This window comes from Hemitrygon akajei, chromosome 2, assembly GCF_048418815.1.
Source record: "Hemitrygon akajei chromosome 2, sHemAka1.3, whole genome shotgun sequence".
Classification (NCBI taxonomy): Eukaryota; Metazoa; Chordata; class Chondrichthyes; order Myliobatiformes; family Dasyatidae; genus Hemitrygon; species Hemitrygon akajei.
In genome coordinates, this window is record NC_133125.1 from 126,544,505 (window position 1) to 126,570,326 (window position 25,822).

General features: G+C 38.8%; 1 protein-coding gene across 3 annotated transcripts in view; it reads right to left on the bottom strand.

The window, feature by feature from the left end:
- ndfip2 (Nedd4 family interacting protein 2) overlaps nucleotides 1–25,822 on the bottom strand; it is a 79,764-nt gene that overhangs the window by 29,752 nt on the left and 24,190 nt on the right. For 2 of the 3 annotated variants that reach the window (XM_073027455.1, XM_073027436.1), the window contains exons 2-5: nucleotides 17,659–17,806; nucleotides 10,356–10,489; nucleotides 8,146–8,196; nucleotides 2,096–2,183 (exon numbers count right to left, since the gene is read on the bottom strand). In XM_073027455.1, coding sequence (XP_072883556.1) covers nucleotides 2,096–2,183; nucleotides 8,146–8,196; nucleotides 10,356–10,489; nucleotides 17,659–17,806 — 421 coding nt within the window. The remainder of the gene's footprint in view (nucleotides 1–2,095; nucleotides 2,184–8,145; nucleotides 8,197–10,355; nucleotides 10,490–17,658; nucleotides 17,807–25,822) is intronic. The other variant, XM_073027445.1, reaches the window with a different exon arrangement.

Genomic DNA, 25,822 nt, shown 5'->3' on the forward strand with positions numbered 1-25,822 from the left:
GCAGATTAATAGGTCAGCATGGACTAAATAGGCCAAAGGACCAGTTTCTATGCTGTAGTGTTCTATGACCTTAGTAGTGACTCTATGATTTTAAGTTGTGGGATGGGATTTTGATGTGTGCACCTGCTTGCCCAAAATGACAAGGATTAATTTTGCAATATACTTATAATTAGTTTTAAGAATAGAAAAAATCAACTTAGATGATCTGAGTTTATTAAGAAACCAAAACAAGTTTATATTAGTATTGTAGAATTTATAGTAAAAATTTAACAAGCTGGTATGCAATTATTTGGAAATCCTAATGGCATCTAACTCACTCATTGGCATCTATGTCTGCCCTCACTATCCATAAAGTCCATCCACTCAGTGCTAATGGAACTGTGAGCTAGTGTGTGGCCAGAGTCACAGTCAGGGTCATGAATAGGTTTGTGACTGCAGGAAGTGACTGGACTGTGGGTCAAGATCCAAAAAAATAAACATGCTCCTCAGATCTCCTTTAAATTTCTCTCCTCTCACCTTAAACCAAGGTGTCTAGTTCTAGACTCCCTTGCCCGAGTGAGTCCTATTTGACTTTACAGAAACAGGTCCTCCAACCCAACCTGTCTATAGAGCCCTAAGTTCCCATCTGAACTGGTCCCATTTGCCTGCTTTGGCCCAAACCTTCAGTATTCATGTACCTGTCTAAGTGTGCAGTGTTGTTTTACCTGCCTCATCCACTTCCTCTGGCAGCTCATTTCATAAAGTGACCACCCTCTGGGTGAACAAGTTACCCCAAGTTCATATTAAATGCTTTCCCTCTCACCTTAAACTGTGGCCTCCAGTTCTTGACTTCCCAACCCTAGGAAAAAGACTGCACATTCACAGTATCCATACCCCTCATGAACTTGTATAACTCCAAAAAAACATCTGAACCTGATCAATCACTTTCCATAACTCCGTTCATAGAGTTCAGGCAACATCCTCTTAATGTCTTCTGCACTCTATCAAGATTAATAGCATCTTTCCTATAGTAGGGTAACCAAAACAGAACACGGTTTTCCAAATGTGTCCTCCTCAACATCAGGTTAATAAAACTTTCACAAAGTTTGATACTAAGCCAGGGAAAGGGATATCACACACATCTAAAGGGTTGGCCAAAGAGTGGGATTTAAGCAGTATCTTGGAGGAGAAAAGAAAAATAGAATCAGTGAATTTTAGAAAATTTTAACCCTTTAGGTTGGTGGAACAATTAAAAGCTGCAGAATGCAACAACTACAGTGCAGGGTACTGAGGTTTTAAAGGCTTAAAGAAATGAATAAAGGCCAGTGTGATGGGAATAAAATGGAGAGCACTGTATGGGTAAGAAGAGGTCATTAAAAAAAGTTGAGGATGTATAATCTGAGGTACTGCTAGATCAGGAGCCAGCATAGGCTGGCAGAGACTTACAGTGCATTGACTTCTTGGTAGATCTTCTGGAAGACTTGATTCACTTGCATCCCTCATCATTTTATAAACCCCTCTAAGGCCACCCCTCAGCTTCTAAGTTCCAATGAGAATAAACCAACCTTATGTAAAATCTTCTTATAACTATAACCCCAAGTGCAGGCAATGTCCGGTAAATTTCTTCTGCATGCACTCCTATTGCCATCATATCCTTTCTGTAGTGTGGTGATCAAAAATGCATATGATGGTCCATAAAGTTTTCTAACCATTGTTTTGTATCATCCAAAAGTCTGAATACCCGGGGGAGCATTGGAATAGTAGTCTCATTACAGCCTGAGCATTGCACGTCATATACACATTAAGATTACATCAAAAGAAATATACAAAATGTAAAATTATTAAAAATAATGTAGATATAATCCACTAGCAAACACTGGAAATCCTACACTGCATGTCTATCTATCTTCTGCATACTGTAAACAAAAATGCAAAGCATCAGTAACACATTAATTACTTAACATTTTGACGTTTTAATGCATCAAAACATTTTTCATTAGCTGGACTGCAGAATCAGCAATATCTCAATTACAAATCTCAAGCATTGAAGAAAGCTTGTAATTCATTTTAAAATATTAAAACAAAAAAACAGTGAATCAATTAAAAATAGACTTACTGAAAAATGCTAACATGAAAATGCCATCATTGCCAACTCGCAACTGGTCAGCATCATTGAAATCATCTCTCGGTGGAAAATCTTCTTCCTATATTTGCAAGGTTACAATGCTGAATGAGCAAGCATATTATTTTGAGTTTATAATTAAAACTTAGTTACATATGTATTACCAACTTTTACACAGTAAACACAGCACTTCAAAAAAAAAACAGAATATCATACTGAAAGAGCCTTATCTGTAGCTTAGATAATTCTTCTGTATATTACTTGGGAAAGATTTAAACAATATTGAAAATGATGTGACTTATTTCTTATTCCTCTTGATTCTCATGAAATTATAGTTATTCCAAAATGTTGATGTTACATCTGTCAGAAACCGTGATCAGAGGAAATGAAAGCACTAAATCATAAATGAACATACTTTGTCCTCAGCAGTGATCTTTGATTGCTCATCACTAACCCTTTTAAAATATTCACCCTCATCTTACACAGACCTCCGAGCCTGAACATTAGAAAACTATTCTAACAATTCTCAGCAGTGGTATTCTATATAGTTAATGCACTTTCTATCCATTGTGATGTAACACAGGAAGAGACAGAGGAGCCCCAGTCAAAAATTGGAGAAGAAATGGTTGACAGCTGGATTAGCCATATTCCCAGACTCGGCACAAACTGCGAGTGTTTTAGCCCTATCCAATGCAAGTAAAATTGCAAATAATAGCCAACATATGTTATTCTAAGTTTATTCAATTCTATTAAATGGATAAAGGATGTAATACATTATCTGTTCTAGTTGGCCAGCCTATTATTTAGATGTTGCAACACATCACATAGACAAATCCTTAAGTGTCTTTTAATTTATCTATCACGGACTTTACCCACGTTTCATTCATCGCAATTTCCCATTTTCTCTACTACCTAGACTAACCCATTTTCGTTTTCTCAGTTCTGACAAAGGATCTTTGAACTGAAACATTAATCATTTGACTTTCCACAGATGCTGCCCAAGTTGTTTAAGTTTTCCAACAATGTCTTGTTATTACATGTGTAAACTTGTTTTTCCCCAGCGGTACAGAAAAACAGATTGCTCTTCATCCTGCCAACACAGACAAGGGCAATATAGTTTTCTTCCGTACCATAATGAGTCAAATTCTCTTCTAGACAACTGTTATGACCCCAGCCCCCTCCTTTGTGAGAATCGCAAGAGCCTAGTGAAGGGGGGGGGGGGGGGTCAATGACCCAAGAGAGAGAACGACGTGCTGAATTGGACTCAGGAGTGAGGGAGAGGCCTCCAGGTTTTGGAATGTGGTCTGGCCTCTCAGCCAGACAAAAGTCACGGAAATGGCCATTGTCTCTTGGAGACACCTTTGTGGAATGGGGACTGGGTTACGTGCAAACCCTCAGGGCAATGTGGGCTGGGAGATGAGGAGAGATTGCCTCACCCCACCCTGATTGACAGCTACAACCCTGCAAGTCCCGATAAAAGGTGGGCTGCCGAGGCGGCCCCTCAGACGCATCAAGGAGACACACTAAGAAGACACGATAGCGCTTCCCGTCGGAGCGGGAAGCCATTTTGAAGGAAGCCACGTGCGTTAGATTCCGGATCGGGAGTCTGTGGCTGAAACCAAAGGAAAAACCGTTTTTAACTAACAACAGGGATTTGCTTCGCAAAGACAACGGGCAAGTGTTCCTTTCTCTCACCAATCTCTCTCTCCAACACGTGAAATGCCAGCGGTTCCCAAACGGAAAAGCCTGCAGATTTATGAGTGACTCTTAAATTTCCATTGGACTCAGTATTATCCCCTAGACAACGATAGAGATTTCTGATTGATTATTACTATACCTGTGCTTTAAATTGAGTATTGACGACGTATATGATCTGAATGTTTTGTATTAACTATACGTTTGTGCCCCTTTATAAATAAAAACGTTTGAAAGTAGTAGCATCAGACTTCAGCGGACCTCTCTATCTTTGCTGGTAAGTCACCCAGTTATGGGGAACGTAACACAACATTGTTCAAATTCTGACTTTTATCATTTCAGATCAATCTAAAATATACCATTAAATCTGCAAAATGAGTTTTAACAAAAAGAATCTTGTAAAGCATGCCTGGGCAAGTTTCAAAAGGGACACACAGAACAAGGCAAAAAGAAAAATTAATCTAAAAGAATGTGTCAGGTTAAATCTACAAATACCGAAAATCTGCTAGAAATAACACTGTAAAAGATTGAGCAAAAGGTTATCATTTATCTGCTGCTGAATAGTGTTTTTCAGCATAAGGTATATCCTGCAATGTTTAACTCATCCGAACTGCCAGTAAGATAGAATACATCCCTAAGGACTAAAGATTGGTTACACCCTACCAAGGTATTCATAGGATTGGGTCTGATCATCTGTTCTACAGAACATTAAAGAATCAGCCAATATACTGTAAATCAAACCCAATGTTATAGGTAACCACTATGGCCTCGACTTCACATTATTGTTTTTTCTCAGTGAATACTATAGTCCTTGTATTAACCAGTCCAGAAGCACCTTTGTTGAGAAATTCATAACATAATGCTGAAGAGAGTTTCTAGTTTCTAGAGCCAAAAGGAAGTAACATAATATCAGACATTCAACAAGGTGGTTCCTGATGTCAGTCATCTGGCAAGATGGGATGATGTCATTTCATTGTCAACAACTGAACCGTGTAGTTGGAGGGAGCACCTGTTGTTGGGCACTGCCAATGCCACATGATCTTACGAGAATAACATCAAAATGGATGTCTACTAGACAAGTAAGATGTTCCATCACTAGGCCTCCCCTCCACACACCTTACCAACCTGACCACCAACATCCAGATCTGTGTTCCCTCCCATCCAACCCAACATCAACCTTGATGTATTACTTTGTTGTTCCCAACTGCCAATCTTCTGCTTTCCTTGCACCACATGCACCAGCTCCCATCATTCCTCAAATATCATCTGCTGTTTTCCAAATGCTACCACCCCTACAAAGTCCCTTGGTCATCCAGCCTTGCACAGCTTATCTACACTTCTGACCACTGTTTTCCCAAGCTTGCCCAGTGCACAAATAGAGTTCATCAGTATTTCTAAGCACTTCAGTTTCAGGCAATCATTTTCCTAGAATGTTTCATAAGGCTGCAAAGTGCTTTTTGCAAAATTATGTTCTTTGCAAATTATGTCCTTCACTTTTCCTTCACAATTCTCGTAATTTTTTTCCCACTAAAATTCTAATTAAATGTATGTATATTATAGTGGGACTGATTTCTGATGAAAGAGAAGGTCCTTGTCATTGAAACAATTAAAACGAGGGTATTTAATGTAAAAATGATCAGTCAGAGTGAAGCTTGGGAACACTCTACTTACAAACTAAAGATACTTCGTTATACTTCAAAATTAACGAGATGCCATGCTGTCTTTCATGCGCAACACTCAATTTAGTATTCTGTCTTTATATTTCTAGTGCAATTTTGTTATCAAGAATAGTAAATTTTACAAAAACTTCCATTTCAAGTTATCCAACTTGCACATTATTCTGTAGTATATGAGGTTTATTTTTAAACTTTGAAGAATCAGACACTGAAGTTCTCCTGACATCTAGAAATCAAAAGGTAACCCAGAAGACCATGCATTACCAATGATCTCCTTGGATGCTCTAGAGATCCTGAAGAGATTTCCATTAAAAAATTGTCAGACAGTGCAACCTGGAGTTCAGCTCCACATAAAGGCTTCTGCAACTCATATACCCGGACAGTTCCCTGCCCAAATCCTAAAACGGAGACAATTCTTTTCTCCAATCATAAGGAAATTGACATACCAATAAACTAATCAGGAATACTCCAACACAAAACTGAAGGGAATAGAATTAAAACTGGATAAATTTGATATGGCATAAAAATACCTTAGCTGTCTACATTCTAAGATATGGAATATGGTAGAGGGGTCTCCAAAATGGAAAACAATAAAACCAAATTACAAAATGTCACCCAAAGAGATTCTACACATGCTGAAAATATTGGGGAACACCCACAAAGTACAGGAGGAGCTCAACAGGTCAGGCAGAATATATGGAGAGAAATAAAAAGTCAACATTTCAGGTCAAGACCATTTATCAGGGCAATACATAATTTTTTTCAGCTCAGTTTTCAGAAAATCAGCTCAGTTTTCAGTTCTTTCAGCTCAGTTTTCAGAAAATCCAAAAGGTGTAACTATTCCTTTAATTCTTTAGATCCGGCTGATTCAATTAGATAAAAATTGCCCAACCATTGTGAGAATCTTGCAACGTAACAAATCCTTCAACTTTGCAGTGCTGGACACTATCCGACCATGAGAATGACTGAAAGACAATTTTACCATTACTGCTCACAAGTAATTTGATCTTTTCAAATTAAAGGAAACATGTTTAAATATTCACCGTCATATCAGTTAAGCTAGAATAACTAGCTAACATTGCAGGCTTTTTAAAATAATAATAGCCTAAAAATCCTGCTGATTTGTTGGACTAACTGATGTACAAAGAGGTTTTAGGAACAAAGATCATCAAATAGCCTTTCAACATTTGAATCTCACAGTGTCCATCTCACTCTAGCCTTCTCATATAATTCTGTAAATTTATGTAACTAAATTCAAAATGTTTAGAAGGTAATTATAGCAATTGAAATTGTAGTTAATTGTTTGTTATTTTTGTGTTGTAGTATAAAACATGTCAGGAGAGTGAGATTCTCTTGGGTTCTCCTGGATTTGCTCACTCTCTCGGAGCTCTGCTATGTAAATAAAGACTTTTATACTTCTCAGTTCCAGCTTCAGTTTTAGTCGGTCATAACAATGCTAATCAATAAGAATAATCCAGAAAGAGAACTAACCAACTTAATCTTACTTCCTTGCATTCATCTTGTTTAATTTATCCTCTTAAATCTTTATTTAATTACCCTCTCCCAGCCACCTGCTCCCTGCTTCCTTCTGAACCCTTAACTAACAAAACTCCAATTCACTGTTTTTGTTTCAATCATTAAATCTCTTGGATTAAGGGGACCATTGGTCCTACCATTTAATGTGCCACATTCTCAAATACCCTCTCCACATTCCATTAGATTATACCATTCACAAAGTCATAGTCAAAATAATAACGTGCTGAATAATACAAGAAAGGTGTCTTCCTTTTTTGGTAGCATACTAGAAATGCCTTACCTGAACATGGCCTGATTCTCATTTCAGTATTCTATATATCCCACTTGAGCTGGAAGTTCTCCTCCATCTGATCACGGCCTGATTCATATTTCAGTACATATATTCCATTTCACTTGGAAATACTCCAGACAAGCATGGCTTTATTCATGTTTCAGTAGGCTATATATTCCATTTGAATTTTTCTTTTACTCAACAAATGTTTGAAGAAACTAACTATTAAAAATACGTTCAATGTATCATCAGTAAGCATGGAGATCTATGAACCACTATAACTAATGCTAAGCCCTATAAGAGGAAATTACATTTTTTTCAATATATTTCTGGCGATTTAATCTCGTTGTTCATTAGTTGCATTCATAGTTTAATGTGAAATTCAGACCTTATTACAGATTCTCAAAATGAAACAATAACTGAAACCTATTTCACCTAACTACCACAAGCTCTTTAAGGGAAGGAAGAGAATGCTGCCCATTGAAAACACTGAAGTTTTAACCTAAAAAGTATTAACATTGGACAGTCATCAAAACAGAAAAAAATAAATTAGCTTTTTTTTTACTTAGAAGAATGACTAATACTCAAATGACATTACTACCAGGAAAAATGACTGACTTGCAGCATCTGCAGATCTGTAGAATGTGCAATTTCAAACTGCAGTCAATTAAAAGGCATTTTATTCATCAACTAGTTGAGCTCAAGATAAGGCTAACCAGCAACAAAACAGCTTTGTGAGTGGAATGATAGTACAACACGCAAACACAAGATAAAACTGTAGCATCCAGTTGTAAAGTGTACGGACAACATTTTTGAAAATAAAAACATAAGAATTCCATAGTCATTTACACATGAAGGAACTGTACCTGAGATGTACCTTGTAGAATTTCATCAAACAGATTCCTAGGTTCCCTAAACTGTCCATTGTAGCAGGTGTTAAGCAGGAAAACACAAGACAATAAAGGACAGTACAAATAAGTTAAGGCTAAATCATTTCACCATTTGACATTTAAGTATTCAAATCTCAAAGAAGGTGATGTTTCATACACAACGTTCATAGGTAGTCCAATTGTAAAATTACCAAAATTTTTATATTTGCTTAAATAGTTTAAAAGAAACTAATTTTCAAGTTAAATTCATGAATTATAAGTAAGGTATTTACTGATTACTGGAGAGTATACTTTCTAATAAAATATTCACAATTTCTTCAACAACAAACAATGAATTAGTCAGTAATGTAGCTTTATGGTCAGTAATACAGCACTAGAAATGGTTCAAATCATGCATAGTTGACCAACATGATTAAGAATTTCAGTCTAGGTTACTGTGTTGTACTGCGCACCCGATTTGAGCACATATCACAAGTAGTAAATTACATCTTTGAATAAATTATATCTTTCTAAGTAAAACATCAAATTTCACTATAGTTTTTTAAATCCGAAATTTGTGTTATCCATATATAGTGTTTTGAAAATGTATTTAGCCCACAACCCTGTGTTCACATAAATGATCAATTTAAATGAGAAATTTTATTTGTGAATCACATGCTCCTTTTTCCCCACAGAAGAGCTCAAAAAACAGGAAAAAATTTTAAAGCATGAAAAACTAAAATCTCGAAAACTGAAATGTCAGTTCAAAAGTATTCATCCCCTCTTGCCCAGTAATTAGTTAAACCACCTGTCACAGCTATTACAACCAGTAGTCTTTTTGGATAAATCTCTCACTTTTGCACAATGCAATGGAGCAAGATTTGCCCATTCTTCCTTGGAAAATTGCTCAAGACACATCAGATTGTTTGGGAAATGAAGGTAGACAGCAATCTCACTGTCTTGCCAGAGATAGTTGATTGAGTTAAGGTCAGGCAAGTTAAGGCCACTCAAGAACATCAATTTTCTTCATTTGAAGCCACTCCATGGTTGCTCTTGCAGTGTGCTTTGGGTCATTGTCCAGCTGAAAGACAAACTTCTTTCCTAGTTTAAGCTTTTGAGCAGAGGCACACAGGTTTTTATCCACAATCTTTCTGTGTTTAGCAGATTTCATTTTCCCATCAACCCTGACCAGATTTCCAGTCCCTCCTGCTGAAAAGGATTGCCGTAGCATTATGATACCTCCACCATACTGTACTGTAGCGATGGTGTTACCTGGCTGATGTGCAATATTAGATTTATGCCACAGGTACTGCTTAGTGTTGAGGCAAAAAGGTTCCACTTCAGTCCCGTCCAACTACAAGATCTTCTTCCATATCTTAACAGTATCTGCTAAATGACACTTTGCCAAGTCTTTATGGGCAAGGATATGTACTTTTTAGCTGTACATATAGCATAACTCTAACACTGCACATCAGCAAGATAACACCACCCCTTCTGTTAAGCATGGTAGAGGTACCATCATGCAATGGGAATGTTTTTCAGCAACAGGGACTGGGAATCTGGTTCTGTTGATGGGAAGACGAATGCTGTGAAATACAGAGAGATTCTGAATAAAACCCTGTTAGCCTCTGCCAGAAAGCTCAAACTGGGGAGGAAGCTTGTCTTTCAGCAGGCCAACAATACAAAGCATACTACCAGATTAACCACGGAGTGACTTCAAATGAAGAAAGTTTACATCCTTAAGTAGCCCAGTCAGAGTCCTATTCTGCAAGGAGAGATGGACAAATCTTGCTCTATCACATTGTACAAAGCTAACAGAGACTTGCTCAAAAAGACTAGTGGCTGTAATAGCTGCAAGAGGTGGTCAACTAAGAAATGAGCAAAGGGGGATGAGTATTTTTGAAATGCTGATATTCAGCTCTACTGTGAAAAAAGGAACATGTGATTCACAAATAAAAATTCTCAATTGCATTGATTAAAATCCCTGATTGTAATTCTTATTTATGTGAACACAGGACTGGGGACTGAACATTTATTCAAGGCACTGTAATTTGTTTCTCACTATTATTTAGTATTCCCGTGTTCTCACTCAAAACTTATATACCAAACCATTCTATAAATCTATCTTATTTGTTGGAGTGAATCAGTTAGCAAATATCAAACCTATCGTTTCCATACATTACACTTAAAAATGAAATATTTCTCACTCTTTGTGCAGCTTCTCCCGCCGCAGCTGCCATTGCAGCTGCTTTGGCTTTTTCTGCTTCATCGTAAGTCGGTAGGGAGGTAGCAACGCTATAAGGAGGTGGCACCGGCATCAGGTCATTCTGTAAGTCTGCTTCTGTTGATCAGATAGACAGGGACATCATTTTGTTATAGCTTCATAATGATGGTGAGGGAACAAATTACTGTTATATTTATGTAATAAACTATGTCGATGAAATTGAAATACGATTTCCTTACAGTCTAACTTGTTACCACGAGAAAAGAGAATTCTAAACATATTTTTACTTGTTTATAATTATTCTCAAAATTCCAAGTATTTTTCTTTATGCTTCTCCACCTCCCACCACAAATTTCAATAACCAAGTTTAAACAATAAACTGTGTTCTTTACTAATAAAAAATTCATTGTTTTCACACATCACCCGACTAGTTTCATCTAGATTTAAGAAGTGCAAGCAGCTAACATAATTTTGTGCTTTTGGTTTTATAAATAAAATCAAGAATAGCTGGATACACAGCAGGTCAGGCAGCATCCTTGCAAAGAGAAACATGGTTAATGTTACAGGTTGAAGACCATTCATCAAAAAAAAACAATTCAGAAAAATATTTTTCATTTTCGCACTTCATCCCACTAGAGACCTGTTGTCTGGAATTGCTACCAAAGGTCATACTATAGCTGTTATTATCTGGACTGGACTCTTAAGGTTGACCGTAATTAAGTGCCCAGAAACTTCAGCATTATGGCCCAAGTGACACTGAACCTTCAAAGGACTACTAAAAACAGACCATTCTCCAAAACTTAAACTGTATTGCCAGAAAGCTTAAACTGTATTGCTAGCTGTCAAAGTTGTGAAGGAACTTAGTATCTCTGGTTTCAGAAAAAAATCTAAGCACAATAAATATATTTTCAAAAAATAACTATTTAACAAAAAAAGTAAAAAAAACCCTACATTTTTGTTAAAAAAATCAGAACTCAATAAGCTTCATCGAAATTAGTTTGGGTTATTGATGCCAAAGTTTATTCTACAGTATGGTGAATCACAGCAAGGCAGAGCTCCATACATAATCCTATAGTGTTCTAATCTGTCAGTAGATTCAGGACTTCTCCCAGACTTGCTTCCAATTAAACAGGTAAATGTCAGTAATTTTGTTCAAAACTACCAGGATTTATCAGCATAATCAAGATCGGTGTACTACAGGCTCAGCCGTACAAAAATGCCCATATTGGGCTAGTCATCAAGCTTAGTAATATGGGTTAAACCACTGGTAATTTTTGGGTATTAAGCACAAAACTGATTTTAAGAAAACAAGACCACATACAGTACACTAGAAAAACACACAAGAGTCTAAAAAGTGTGGATCAGAAGACAACACAAAAAATAAAATCTGGATCAAGAAGGAAGATGAAGCCTCAGAAGAAAAGCTGGCAGTAAACGCAGGAAAGGGAGATGAACAACAGGAAATAGAATACTTGTAGTACATCATCATTATGTGCCACTATGTATGATGTAGGTAATCACAGTCTCATGACATGACTGCTCTTGGCAAATTTTTCTACAGAAGGGCTTGCCATTGCCTTCTACTGGTCAAGACAGGTGACCCCAGTCATTATTAAACTCTTCAGAGACTGGCTGCCTAGCGTCTGTGGTCACATAACCAAGACTTGTGATATGTACCAACTGCTCATACAAATATCCACCACCTGCTCCCATGACTTCACATGACCCTGCCCTGCAGACTAGCAGAGGGAAGGAGTGCCTTTGGTAGAGACGCATTTCCAGCCCGCCACCCATACTACAAGGAAAGATAAATGAAAGAGGACAGAAATAGAATTTAAAAACAAAAAAAAAACAATTAAGAAATAGAAATAAGCAGGAAAGTGAGAATGTGTGGGAAAGAGACAGTGATAGTTATAGATTAATACAATGAAACATCCCAGGGCAGGACATTTCACCAAAACACCACTAATCAAAAAGCACTTTTCAATACTGGAAATAAAATAAAAACTCCCAGACATACTCAACATGCTTTGGATCATTATGTATTGATTAGAACTAGGAAAAAAATCAAGCATGCTTCAAAATGCCGAGGATGAAGAGGGTGAGATGAACGAAGGGCTTGCTTATGACAGAGATGACCCAAAAGAGACATGCCAACGTAATGCAAATGATGGCGCTGCCAGATGAAAATGAGGTGTAATTTGTTAATTGCCTATCATCTAAGGGAGATTTAAATAGAATATAAATGAGATTGGGGATAGAGAAAAACAATGATAGATTACACTGTAGTTGCTGGAAATCTGAAAGCCACACAAGCAGATATCTTAAAGACTGGCAAAAGAGATGGTAGAAGATCCTGTATTCAAACCCATAAATTAAACAAATTTGTCGTGGCAATCTTAACTCACATTGTTATATAAATATATTTCAGTCCAATTTAAACTGCAAATTCTAAAATAATGAAGTAGTTTTACATGTATTCAGACCTGGACAACATTTAAGCATGTGAAAATGACTTTCAAGGAAAATGAAGAACAGGCAATGGACACTGTCTACATGGAACTGAGCAAGGCCGTTGACCAAGTCCTTCATGGGAGGCTGGTCAAAAAGGTCCAGTTGCTTGCCGTTCAGGCTGAAGTAAGAAACTGGATTCAACATTGGTTTATCAGAAGCCAGAGTGGTCGTAGACAACTGCTTCTCTGACAGGAGGCTTATGATTAGTGGTGTGCCACAGGGATTGATTGGAGGTCTGTTGTTGTTTCTCACCTATACTAATGATATGAATGACATTGTAGTAAAGTAAATTACCAAAGGATGGCGCAAAGATTGGGGGCGCAGTGGACAACAAAGAAGGCTATCAAAGGATCTGGATCAGCTGGAAAATAGGCTTAGAAAATGGCAGATGGAATTTAATGCAGACAAATGTTAAGTTTTGCACTTTGGGAGGACAAACCAGAGTAGTACTTACAAAGTGTACAAAAGTACGCTGAGGAGTACAAGAGGGTATGGGATCCATAATTCCTTGAAAGTGGAGTTACAGCTAGATTGGGTTGTAGCTTTCGGCACATTGGCCTTCATAAATCAAAATATCAAGTACAGGAGTTCTGTTGTTATGTTGAAGTTATATAAGACATGGCTGAGGCCTAATTTAGGGTATTGTGTGCAGTTCTAGTTACCTACTTACAAGAAAGATACCAACATGACAGACAGACAGACATACTTTATTGATCCTGAGGGAAATTGGGTTTCGTTACAGCCTTGCCAACCAAGAATAGTGTAGAAATATAGCAATAGAAAACCACAAATAATTAAATAATAAGTTAATCATGCTGAGCGGAAATAAGTCCAGAACCAGCCTATTAGCTCAGGATGTCTGACACTCCGAGGGAGGAGTTGTAAAGTTTGATGGCCACAGGCAGGAATGACTTCCTATGACGCTCGGTGTTACATCTCGGTAGAATGAGTCTCTGGCTGAATGTACTCCTGTGCCTAACCAGTACATTATGGAGTGGATGTGAGTCATTGTCCAAGACGGCATGCAACTTGGACAGTATCCTCTTTTCAGACACCACCGTCAGAGAGTCCAGTTCCACTCCCACAACATCTCCGGCCTTACAAATGAGATTGTTGGTTCTGTTGGTGTTGCTACCCTCAGCCTGCTGCCCCAGCACACAACAGCAAACATGGTATCACTGGCCACCACAGCCTCGTAGAACATCCTCAGCATCGTCCGGCAGATGTTAAAGGACCTCAGTCTCCTCAGGAAATAGAGACGGCTCTGACCCTTCTTGTAGACAGCCTCAGTGTTCTTTGACCAGTCCAGTTTATTGTCCATTCGTGTCCCCAGGTATTTGTAATCCTCCACCATGTCCACACTGACCCCTTGGATGGAAACAGGGGTCACCGGTGCCTGAGCCCTCCTCAGGTCCACCACCAGCTCCTTAGTCTTTTTCACATTAAGCTGAAGATGATTCTGCTCACACCATGTGACAAAGTTTCCCACCGTAGCCCTGTATTCAGCCTCATCTCCCTTGCTGATACATCCAACTATGGCAGAGTCATCAGAAAACTTCTGAAGATGGCAAGACTCTGTGCAGTTGTTGAAGTCCGAGGTGTAGATGGTGAAGAGAAAGGGAGACAGGACAGTCCCCTGTGGAGCCCCAGTGCTGCTGACCACTCTGTCTGACACACAGTGTTGCAAGCGCACGTACTGTGGTCTGATTGAAATGGGTACATGATTGAAAGAGTACAGAAAAAAAATTATAAGGAAGTTGCTGGGACTTAAAGACCCAAGTCATAGGGAAAGGTAGTATAGGCTAGGACTTTATTACCTGGAGAATGAGGGGAGGTTTGATAAAGGTATACAAAATTAAGGGGTATAGACAGGGTAAATGCAAGCAAGATCTTTGCACGTATGTTGGGTGAGACTAGAAATAGAAGTCACAGGTTAAGGGTGAAAGGTGAAATATTTAAGGGGGATCTGAGGAGCAAATTTTCTAATCAGAGTCATCTACCTCCACTCTGGCCTCTCCTGCTAAAGAGAGAGTGTGGATCAAGCTGCCAGTGAAAGTGATGGATGCAGGTTCAACTGTAACTCTTATGTTTAGATGATTGGAATGTGATACATTCATTAAGTACGTGATTGGGAATGTGATAGAGGGCTATAACCCAAGTGCAAGTTGATAAGATTTGGCAGAATGCAGTTCAGCAAGTACTAAATGGGTTGAAGGGCCTGTTTCTGCGCTCTAGCGCTCTATGACTCTAAGTAACATACAGTCCCATGTAAAAGTATTCAACCCCAACCCTGTGTTCACATAAATATTACAATCAGGGATTTTGATCAATTCAACTGAGAATTTTTATTTGTGAATCAGATGCTCCTTTTTTCACAGTTGAGCCCAAAAAACAGGGAAAGTTGTAAAGCATGAAAAACTAAAAATTCAAAAACTGAAATGTCAGCAGTTCAAAAGTTTTCATCCCCTTTTGCTCAGTACTTATTTGAACCACCTCTCGCAGCTACTACAGCCAGTAGTTTTTTTGGATTAGTCTCTATCAGCTTTTCACAATGTGATGGAGCAAGATTTGCCCATTCCTCCTTGCAAAAATTGCTCAAGCTGTACCAGGTTAGTTGGGAAGCAGCAGTGGACAACAATCTTGAACTCTTGCCACAGTTGAACCACCTCTTGCAGCTATTACAGCCAGAGGTATTTTTGGATAAATCTCTATTGAGCTTTGCACAATGTGATAAAGCAAAATATGCCCATTCTTCCATGCAAAATTGCTTGAGCTGTGCCAGGTTAGTAGGGGAGCAGCAATGGATAGCATACTTGAGGTTTTGACAGAGATGTTTGATTGGTTAAGGTCAGGATTCTGACTGGGTCACTTTTGGTCATCAATTTTCTTCATTTGATGCCATTCCATGGTTGCTCTGGCAGTTTGCTTTGGGTCGTTGTCCTGCTGAAAGACAAACCCTCTCCAGTTTAAGCTTTCTGGCAGAAGCCAACAGGTTTTTATCCAGGATCTCTCAGAAGTTAGCAACATTCATCTTCCCATCAGTCTTATCAAATTCCCAGTTCATGCTGCTAAAAAGCATCCTAATAGCATAGTACCTTGACCATATTGTACAGTAGGGATGGTTTTACCTGGCTGATGCGCAGTGTTAAGACTTATACCACATGTACCACTTAGTGTTGAGGCCAAAAAGTTTCACCTTAGCATCATCTGACGACAAGACCTTCTTCCACATCTTTACCGGATCTTCTAAGTAATGCTTTGCAAAGTCTTTACAGGCAAGTATACGCTTTAAAATAAAATCCAGGGCTTCTTCCTTGCCAGTCTTGCATAAATACTCTTTGTACAAGGCCTTAGAGATTGTGGAACCAGGAACTTCACCTCCAGTTGCAGTCATTGACTTCTGCAGCTCACTCAGAATGACTGTTGCCATCATTATAGCCTCTCTTACAAGTACCATTTTTCTCCAGTCACTATATGGAGAGGGGCAGCTTTACCTAAGCAGTGTGGCTGTAGTTTCATATTTTTTCCACCTTTTTCATGAAGGACTGCATTGAGCTCCAAGGTATATTCAGCGCCTTTGAGATGGTTTTGTACCCTCCTTCACATTTGTGCTTCTCTATTATCTTTTTTCCTGACTTGTCTTGAATGATCTTTTGTCTTCATTTTGGTTTGTTCTATTGAAAACTCTATCATACTGTTGGACCTTGAGGGAGTATTTGTTTTTATTACTTAATTGAAAACAGGTGATCCTCCAATTTTATACATTAACAAATTGGGTGAGTTAGTAAGATAATATACAGCGTTGCACCTGAGGAAAGTTAATATAGTAATTACAAAGGCGATGAATACCTTTTCAGCCTCATTTGTTTTTAGTTTTAGTAAATTATTGACAGGTTTTAGAATTTTTCTTTTGATTTGACATGATGCACTATGTTTAGTAGATTAGCTCAAAAATCTTACTTCAATATATTTTAAATTTAGAAAATGGGACAGTAAAATGTCAAAATAGTGTGAGGGCCAAATACTTTTTTCAAGGCACTTTAAATGCTACATAAATTCAGCCAATAACTTCTTCAAAGGAATTCAATCCCCGCCCATTGATATTCAAAAACAATACCATCTTTGAATCTTCCACATCCCAACATCTCGATGGGACACTGCGCACTATAAGCTCAAGTAGACCAGTGAAACACACACCCTAATGACAATACCTAGTCAGAGTGTGGACACTTTGAGTAAGTAACTGATTTCCTGACTCCTGAAGTTGTTCCAAAACCTTTAAGTCAGTAGTGTGACTAAATATTCACCACTTACCATTTCAATAACTATTAAGAGGCTTAACACAAAGCAGGACACACCAGACCAATTAATTGCTATATTTCAACCACCATAACCATTCATTCTTTCTACTATTGATATATTGTGGCTGCAACATATACAAACTGCAATTTGGACTGGGATAATCACCAAGACTTTTTCTACATCTCCGTCTTAACCTAAGACCTATACCAATAGGAAATATTGGAACAGTATACTCATTACAACCCTCAACTTTAAATTACACACCATCCTGATGCAGAAATACATTGACACTCCTTCATCATCACTGAATTAAACTTCGGCTTCTCCCTAAAGTACCATGGGGAGTATATTTTGTTCATGGTTTTTTAACCACTATAATCTGTCTCACCAAAACCTTGGCAACAACAGCTTACCAGTTATGCATACAACTAACAAAACAATTGAAACAGTAAAGATTCTCTGAATCTCACCTGTGACTGACGCAGTTGCTCCCAATGACACACTGCTGTAAGGCGGCGGTGGTACCTCTCTTTCAGATAGTACTGTCTGAGGAGACTCTGTGGGAACATTTGACTGCACAGCTTCAGCTGTCTCTGGAGAATCATCCTCATTATGCAGCTATTCAAAGAAAAGAAACAATTTCAATAAGCACAAATGTTTTAAAATTATAGCATATTACCCTGTAATTGGACCTTTAATAAGTTTACTTCCCATATTAGGTCAGCCCACTCAAAGGATGGCAGAAGAAAAGAAGCTCTCTTTTATCTTAAAGTTTTGTGTGCATTGACCAGAGTGGCTTTCATATTTCAAGAAGCATATTTTATTTGTTAATATTAACGTTACTATGCAAACATTAATCTGCCAATTCAGAAGTTTATGAACAATAATTCAGACATGGCAGAAAGTATCAGGCTGCTAAGGTCACATTAAGACACAAAGGTACATGAGCAAAGATCCCACTGGAATAATAAAATCAGAAAATGAAGACTAAAGGAAAAGAGGGAACATTTCAGGTTGATTGCCATTCATTTATTGATTCAAAGGATCCTTTCTCCTCAGAAACTGTCTAATCTGATGTGTATTTTAAACAGCAGCAGTTTTTTTAAACTACCGGCTATATTGTCACATTTGTGTCCTTTACCTACACTTCATGCAATTTTCTGCAAGTGTAACCAAAATATCAATGCTTGATGGAGCTCCTTCTAGAAGATCAAAGTTTCGCCAAGGTCAGAACTGCTAGCAACAGCAGTACTTGAGGTCAGCTGCACCTATTTTTGAGTCCAGAGCAAGGCCTCAAGAGCCCGAGTCCGAGTCCAGAGCAAGGCAATGTACTTCTACAACAGCAATCAGATTAGGTCCCTAACCGTCCAGATACTGGATTTCTTATTGTTCAATTCTGAAATATGAAATTTGCTTTTGCACATCCCATTCATTGGCTTCACTCTTTACTGCAATTCAATTTAAATGAAATTGATGTTGCGCCTCACAAATGGCCTTTGTTCTGCCTGAAGAAATACAAAATGTCTCATAACTTTTGTCATGTAATTCACATTTTTGAAAAGATTATCTGAAAAAAAACATTACAGCTGTGCTAACTTTCTACTTGCAAATTTGCCCCAGACCTCCCAGAAAACGGTGTATCAGCCTGGTTCATTATCTCCAAATGAACAACAGAATTATTATATAGAGTTCCGTGTGGGTAAGAGTTTTCAAATTGGCAAGTCCGGACTTTGAGGCCTAATGTTTGGTGATCAGCAATCCTGGGGTCGATGCCTAGGATCGAGGCCGAGAGTTGAATCTGAAGTCTATCAGTTCATTGGGAAAGTCAAAAGCCTGAGGTCTGTAAGTCTGAGTCTGAGTCCAAGTCTGCTGGAGGATAAATGTTGAAGACAGCCGGAGGTTTTGGACTGTGTACGTGTGTGAGTGGGATGGAGGAATGGGCCTTGAATTGCTGCAGTGGTTTGTTGCATTCTATGCTTTTGTTATGTTTTGCCAAGCAGTGTGAGCATCCTATGTTGGTGCCAGAATGTGTGGCAACATTTGCAGTCCCTAGCACACCCTTGGGTGTGTTGGTTATTAGTGTAAGCAACATGTTTCACTGCATGTTTCGCTGTACACATAAAAAATAAATAAATTTAAATTCTGAATCTTGAATCATGTTGAATCTTGAAGAAAAGCAAAGAAAACCGCACCCAACAGCTCAACTCAAAGCATAGAATTATGTATATTATCACTGCCATATGTCATGAAATTTGGTGCTAAGTGGCAGCAGTACTGTGCAAGACAAAAAGTTTCTGTAAATTACAAAGAAATGAAGAAATAAATCATACAAAAGCAGAAGAGCAAGGTAGTGTTCATGGACCATTCAGAAATCTGATGGCAAAGGGGAAGAGGCTGTTCTTAAAACATTGAGAGTGGGCCTTCAGGCTCCTGTACCCCTTCCCTAGTAATGAAACGGCATGTCCTGGATGGTGAGGGTCCTTAGTGATAGATGTTGCCTTCTTGAGTCATCACCTTTTGTAGATGTCCTCTGTACTGAAACAAATCGATTAAAGAACGTGGCAAGTGCCCATGTGGCTGACCCACAGGACCTCCTACACGCAGGAGGCACCCTCTTTTGAGCGCGGCTTTGGAATGTGCATGTATTTCATCTCAGCGGACCCAATTCTTAGTTTCCAAAATGTAAGTTGCCCAGCGTGTACCATTACTAGCATAACTCAGTAAAAACATTTATTCATACTACTCCGTTATACTTCTTGTTCCAAGCAATACATAACATCTTGGCAATGAGAGTCAAAATAAGAATACTCTCTCTATTCCAAGTATCCAATCCATGTTAGGCTGCACCTATGGCAAAACTGACCACTGGAACCTGGCTGCAACGATAGAAAACCTTCCGATACCACATCAAACTCCTACCAATTTTAATACCAGCGGCAGAGCTGGACGAAGTAATGAAACTCATGCTGCTTTGCATGAACTTGAGGGAATTTGGACAGAAATACTTCAATGTTTTGCACTTAAAGAACAAATCTGAAATGACAAACACACTTGAGGCTTTGAACAGTGTTTTGGGGAATGGAGGGAATATCTTTACTGCACACTTTGGGCTCTCATAGCTGCAACAGACCCCCAACAACAATATAGATGATTTCATCACTAGACTGACCAAGTGGTGCAGGAATGCAAGCACAAAAATATACCCCCAAACAAATTTGATAAAGCAATGTTTACCCAAATGTTGATTTGCCTATTGTCACAGCAGGTCAATGGGAGATACCATTTCATTGGCTCTTCACTTGCTAAAAGTAGTAATTCCTTATGCTACTTATAGCTTTGTTCCTCTTGACACACATGCCCTGACCTGCTGAATTTTTCCAGCATTTTCTGTTTTATTTTCATTTCAGATTCCCACTATCTGCAGTTTTTAAGCTTTTTGAACTACCGGTAATCATTATGCTGTCATCAGTATTTAACTTCATTGGTTATTACATTGCCTACAAAAATGCTAACTTTAAATTGTTATCATGTTTTTTCAGAAATGTAACAACCAATTAAGTGGGTGAATATCATTTTGGGACATTTCAAGACCATGTAAAGGTATTTTACTGTAATAATTGAATTTATTTAAATCTTACATCCATCCCACAACATGAAGGAGCAAAAAACTTTGTGTTATGACTCTGTCACAATGTACAGACGTGAATTTATAAGTCTAATAGCTTGTAGAAAACACGGTCCCATAGCCTGTTGGTCCTAGCTTTAATGCTGTGGTAGTGTTTGCCAGACAGAAGCAGCTGAAACAGTTTATGGTTGGGGTGACAGGTATCCCCAAAGACCTTCCAGGCCTTCTTTCTGCACCTGCTGCTATAAGTATCCTCAGTGGAGGGAAGTGCACATCAACAGATGCGTTGGGCTCTCCGTACCACTCTCTGCAGTGCCCAGTGATCAAGGTTGGTGCAGTTCCCCTGCCAAGCAGTGATACAGTCAGGCAGGATGTTCTCAATGGTATCCCTATAGAACATCTTGAGGACTTGGGGGCTCATGCTGAACTTCTTCAGTCACCTGAGGTGGAAGAGATGCTGTTGTGTTTTTTGCCACACAGCTGGTGTGTACATTCCAGGTGAGATCTTCAGTGAATTGTCTACTGAGGAACTTGAAACTACTCACCCCGCTCAACTGCAGACCCACTGATGTTGATCAGGGCGAGCCTGTCTCCATTCACCCTGTAATCCACAATCAGCTCTTTTGCTTTTTGGACATTGAGGGAGAGGTTGTTTTCTAGGCACCACTGTGTCAGGGTGTCAACCTCTCCACTGTAGGCTGTCTCATCACTGCTAGAAATAAGGCTGATCAATGTTGTGTCACCTGCGAATTTGGAAAGCAGATTGGAGCTGTGTGTGGGAGCACAGGTGTGGGTGTTAAGGGTATAGAAGAGGAGACTCAGGACACAACCCTGGGGGGCACCTGTGTTGAGGGTCAGAAGGGCAGAGATAAGGGAGCCCATCCTTACGACCTGTCAACGATCCTATAGGAAGTGTAGGATTCAGCTGCACAAGGTGGGGTGCAGGCCAAGGTCTCTGAGCTACCAGTCAAGTCTGGAGGGAATTATGGTGTTGAATTCTGAACTATAATCCAGGAATGGCATTCTAGCATATGCATCCATCTTCTCCATGTAAGTGAGGATGGTGTGTGGTGCTGTGGCTAAGGCATCATCAGTAGACTGGTTCCATCAGTAGGTGAATTGTAAGGGGTCCAGTGTGGGTGGTAGCATGCTGCAGATGTAGTCTTTAACCAGCCTCTCAAAGTATTTGCATATAATTGTGGTGTATGCAACAGGGCGCCAATCGTCCAGGCATGCTACTTTGGTTTTGTTAGATATTGAGACAATGAAGGACAAATTGAAACAAGAGGAAACTAGACACTGGGAAAGGGAGAGATTAACGTGTCTGTACACACACCAACCAGCTGTTTTGCACACACTTTGAGGACCTGCCCTGGGATGCTGTCCAGCCCTGCTGCTTTGCAGCAGCTGACACATTGGAATGTCCTATGTACCTACCCTCGGAGGTGACCAAGGAGTAGGTCTCATACTAGGCTCAAAGTAGGCTTTCCTCAGGGGTTCAGTCTCACCAACCTTGAATCAAGTGTAAAATAAAAACACTTAGCTCACCCGGGAGCGAGGCAGCAATGCTGACTATACTACTGAGTTTCCTCATGAAGTCCATGATGGTGTCCATATGCTGCGTGTGTCATTGTCGCAAAGTAATGACTTGATTTAGTCCGTGTGCCGTTTTGCCACTTTGACGACTCTACATAAATCATAGTGGCATCTCTTGAGCTCCTGTTTGTCTCCGGGGGTGAAGGATTTATTCCTTGCACTGAGAGCAACACGCACTGAACTATTTATCCAAGGCTTCTGGTTTGGGTAGACCTGTACTAATTTTTGTGGAACAATGTCTTCAAAGCACTTCCGAATGAAGCTTGTGACCACCTCTGTGTAGTCGGAGATGTCCTCAGCTCAAAATACCTCCCAGGTGACACTATCAAAACAGTCATATAACAGAGTTTGATTAGCTGGACTAGCAGTGGATGATTTCCACTAGGCCACTTCCTGTTTCAGTTTCTGCCTTTAGGGGGGCAGGAGCAAGATGGAGGAATAGTCAGACTCTCCAAACAGAGGGCGGAGAATGTAGATGTTGCGGAAGGGAGAGTAGCAGTGGTCAAGTATGCTTCCTCCTCGTGTGCTCACCTTGATGTGTTGGCAGAACTTTGGGTAAGCTCTAGTCAGCAACACTTGGTTAAGGTCTCCAGCGATGATGAAAGCAGCCTCTGAGTATGTGGTTTCATGAATATTAATGGTTTTGCATAGTTCATTAATTCCTGGAATCCAAGCATCATTCTAGTAAGTTTACCCTGAACTGTATTGAGAGGCAATATATCCTTCCTAAGACAGAGTAACCAAAACTGCTCATTGCACGTCAGGTGTGGTCCTATCATAAAGTTGGAAGGCTCCCTGCAGTTATTGCTATGGATAGAAAATACCTTTATGTTTATCTTCTCTATGGACTCTGTCTATATTTCTCACTGCCTTAGCAATGCAGCCAGCATAATCAAAGATCCAACCCACCCCAGATATTCTCTTTTCTCCACTTTCCAATTGGGCAGAAGATACAAAAGCCCTAAAGCATGTATCACCAGGCTCAAGGGCCCACTTGTACATTAAGACGGACTCTTGGCTTTGATCTACCCCATTATGATCTTGCACTTCATCATTTATCTGCAATGCACCTTTTTGATGGTTTTTATATTTTATTCTGCATTGTTATTGTTTTACTTTATTCTAACACAATTCACTATGTAAAAGATTTGATCTGTATGCAAGAAAACATTTTTACTGTATCTTGGTGAAAATGACGATAATAAATTTTAAGAAAAAGGTCACTGCATTCTGATACCAAATTAAGAATGAACCTCCAATTTCTTGGGGAAGAAATGAGATTTCTGACAGTTGAGTGTTCAACATCATAGATATTCTTATTGATATTAAAAGGTCACTGCATTCTGGCACTAACCACAAGTATATTTTCTTGGAGGTGGGTAGGGTGGTGGTGGTGCAATTTACTGTGATAAGGCGAGTGCAGGAAGAAATTAAACTCCATGTACCTTACTTACAGAGAATGACCGTCACAGTTAGTACAATCTTGAAAAGATCTTCTTGCAATGAGCAAACTACATTGACACTTGTTACAATCTCACAGAGAACACCGGACTTTGAAGCATCTTGATTAAAAAAAAATCCAAAGCAGACAATTGCTAAATTGAGAATACTGTATTGGTGCTTTAATAAACATTAACCATGTGTATTAGTTGGTGAAGAAATCAGGAAGTGTTTGTTAGAATGTGGAAAGTATTAATGATGCAGTGGAACAAAAAGGATTGGTGTTTAACAGGAAATGTGGTAATCAGCTGTAGGAAAAATGCTGCATCTAGCTCACAGGATGGAAATGTTCCTCCAGGGCTTGTGACCAAGATGAAATAGTAAAAATTATTTGGTAATATGCTACGGACATGGAATTTCAAAAGACATGTGGAAACTATTAAGAGTATTTTGTATCAGGAAAATTACATTATGCACTCACAAACAAAAGCAACATTTCTTGCAGATGATCATCTGGAATCTAAAAATTCTGACTACTTATGGGCAATGTAACTCCAACAGGCACAACCTGAAACTATTAGCAATGAAGAATTTTTAAAAATGTAATGAATAACAAAAATAACTGTGGTCAAGCATACTCAATCAACAATTCTCTGCTGAAAGTGAATATATCTCTAACTTAGAGAATATGTGTTCTGCAGACTTGTACCTAATTAAAAACAAGGGCTCTGGTACTAGAATGTGAGGTCCAGTGGGAACAGGGGAGGTGTTGTGGTACAAGGATATTCCAATTAAATATAAGACCATAAGAAATAGGAGCAGAAATAGGCCATTTGGCCTATTGAGTCTACTCCACCTTAAATCATGGCTAATCCTTTAATCCCCTCCTCAAGCCCATTTCAAGGCCTTATAAGACAATATCTCATGATCACTAGTATTTTATACCCAAAGGGGTAGGGAAGGTCTATCATGCTTTCTAAATCAAGTATCACCCAGTTGCTGTTTGTGTCTATTACCTGATGTACGGGAAGTACATGATGAACGTTTAATGAAGAATGGAGGCCAACCTACCATATTCAACCACATTGACAACATTAATGTGCGGTTAACATGATTTAGGAAAATTAAAATATAAACTCCATCACTATTAACTTCAACCATTCAAATGCTAGTAAATCTTGATGCATTTCTTTGGCTTATGCCACAGAGAAACTAGTACTTTGCAACAGGAAAAGGAATGAAATGACTAAGGGCTTAAAACTATCACCCAAAGACCTGAAGTTAAAGCAGACAATTGAAATTACAAAATACTCGGTGCTGTTTCTAGAAAACTGGTGTTAAAATTCAGGCGATACTAAAAGGTAACAAATTACCCACACTATGATTTAATAATAAAAACCTCAGGTAGGGAAGGGTAAAATTTGAATTGTACTATTCTGGAGAAACTAAATACAATTGTAAAGTTCAATTGTAAAATGCTGAACAGTGAATTTCCAGATAAACTGACCCCACCAACAGTTGCCTTTTATGAATCAATCACTAGAAAATAAGAGCAGTCCCTGGATCCTGTTTTGTAAAGGGATCTGCACAAAGTATTAAAAAAAAGTATGAATGAGATTCTGTACAAGATGAGAGTAGCAGAGTGATTGGAAATTGACTTTACCCAGTCACTTCACATCACCATGTAAATGATACTGAACAAATTGTTGAATCTCAGGCTGACAAATCGCCAGGTCTTGATGGACTTCATCCCAGAGCCTTAAAGGAAATGAAGAATGAGGTATCCAATGTGTCAGTTTTTATTTCTAAAAATTCATTAGCTTTGAGGAAAATTCAAACAGCTTGGAAACAGCACTTTTTGATTCAAAAGAAGGAAACAGAAAAAAATAGCTAATTTAACAACTGTTAAATCCATAGAACAATTTGAGAAAATTTCCAGAAGGCATTTGACAAGATGGTGCACTAAATGTTGT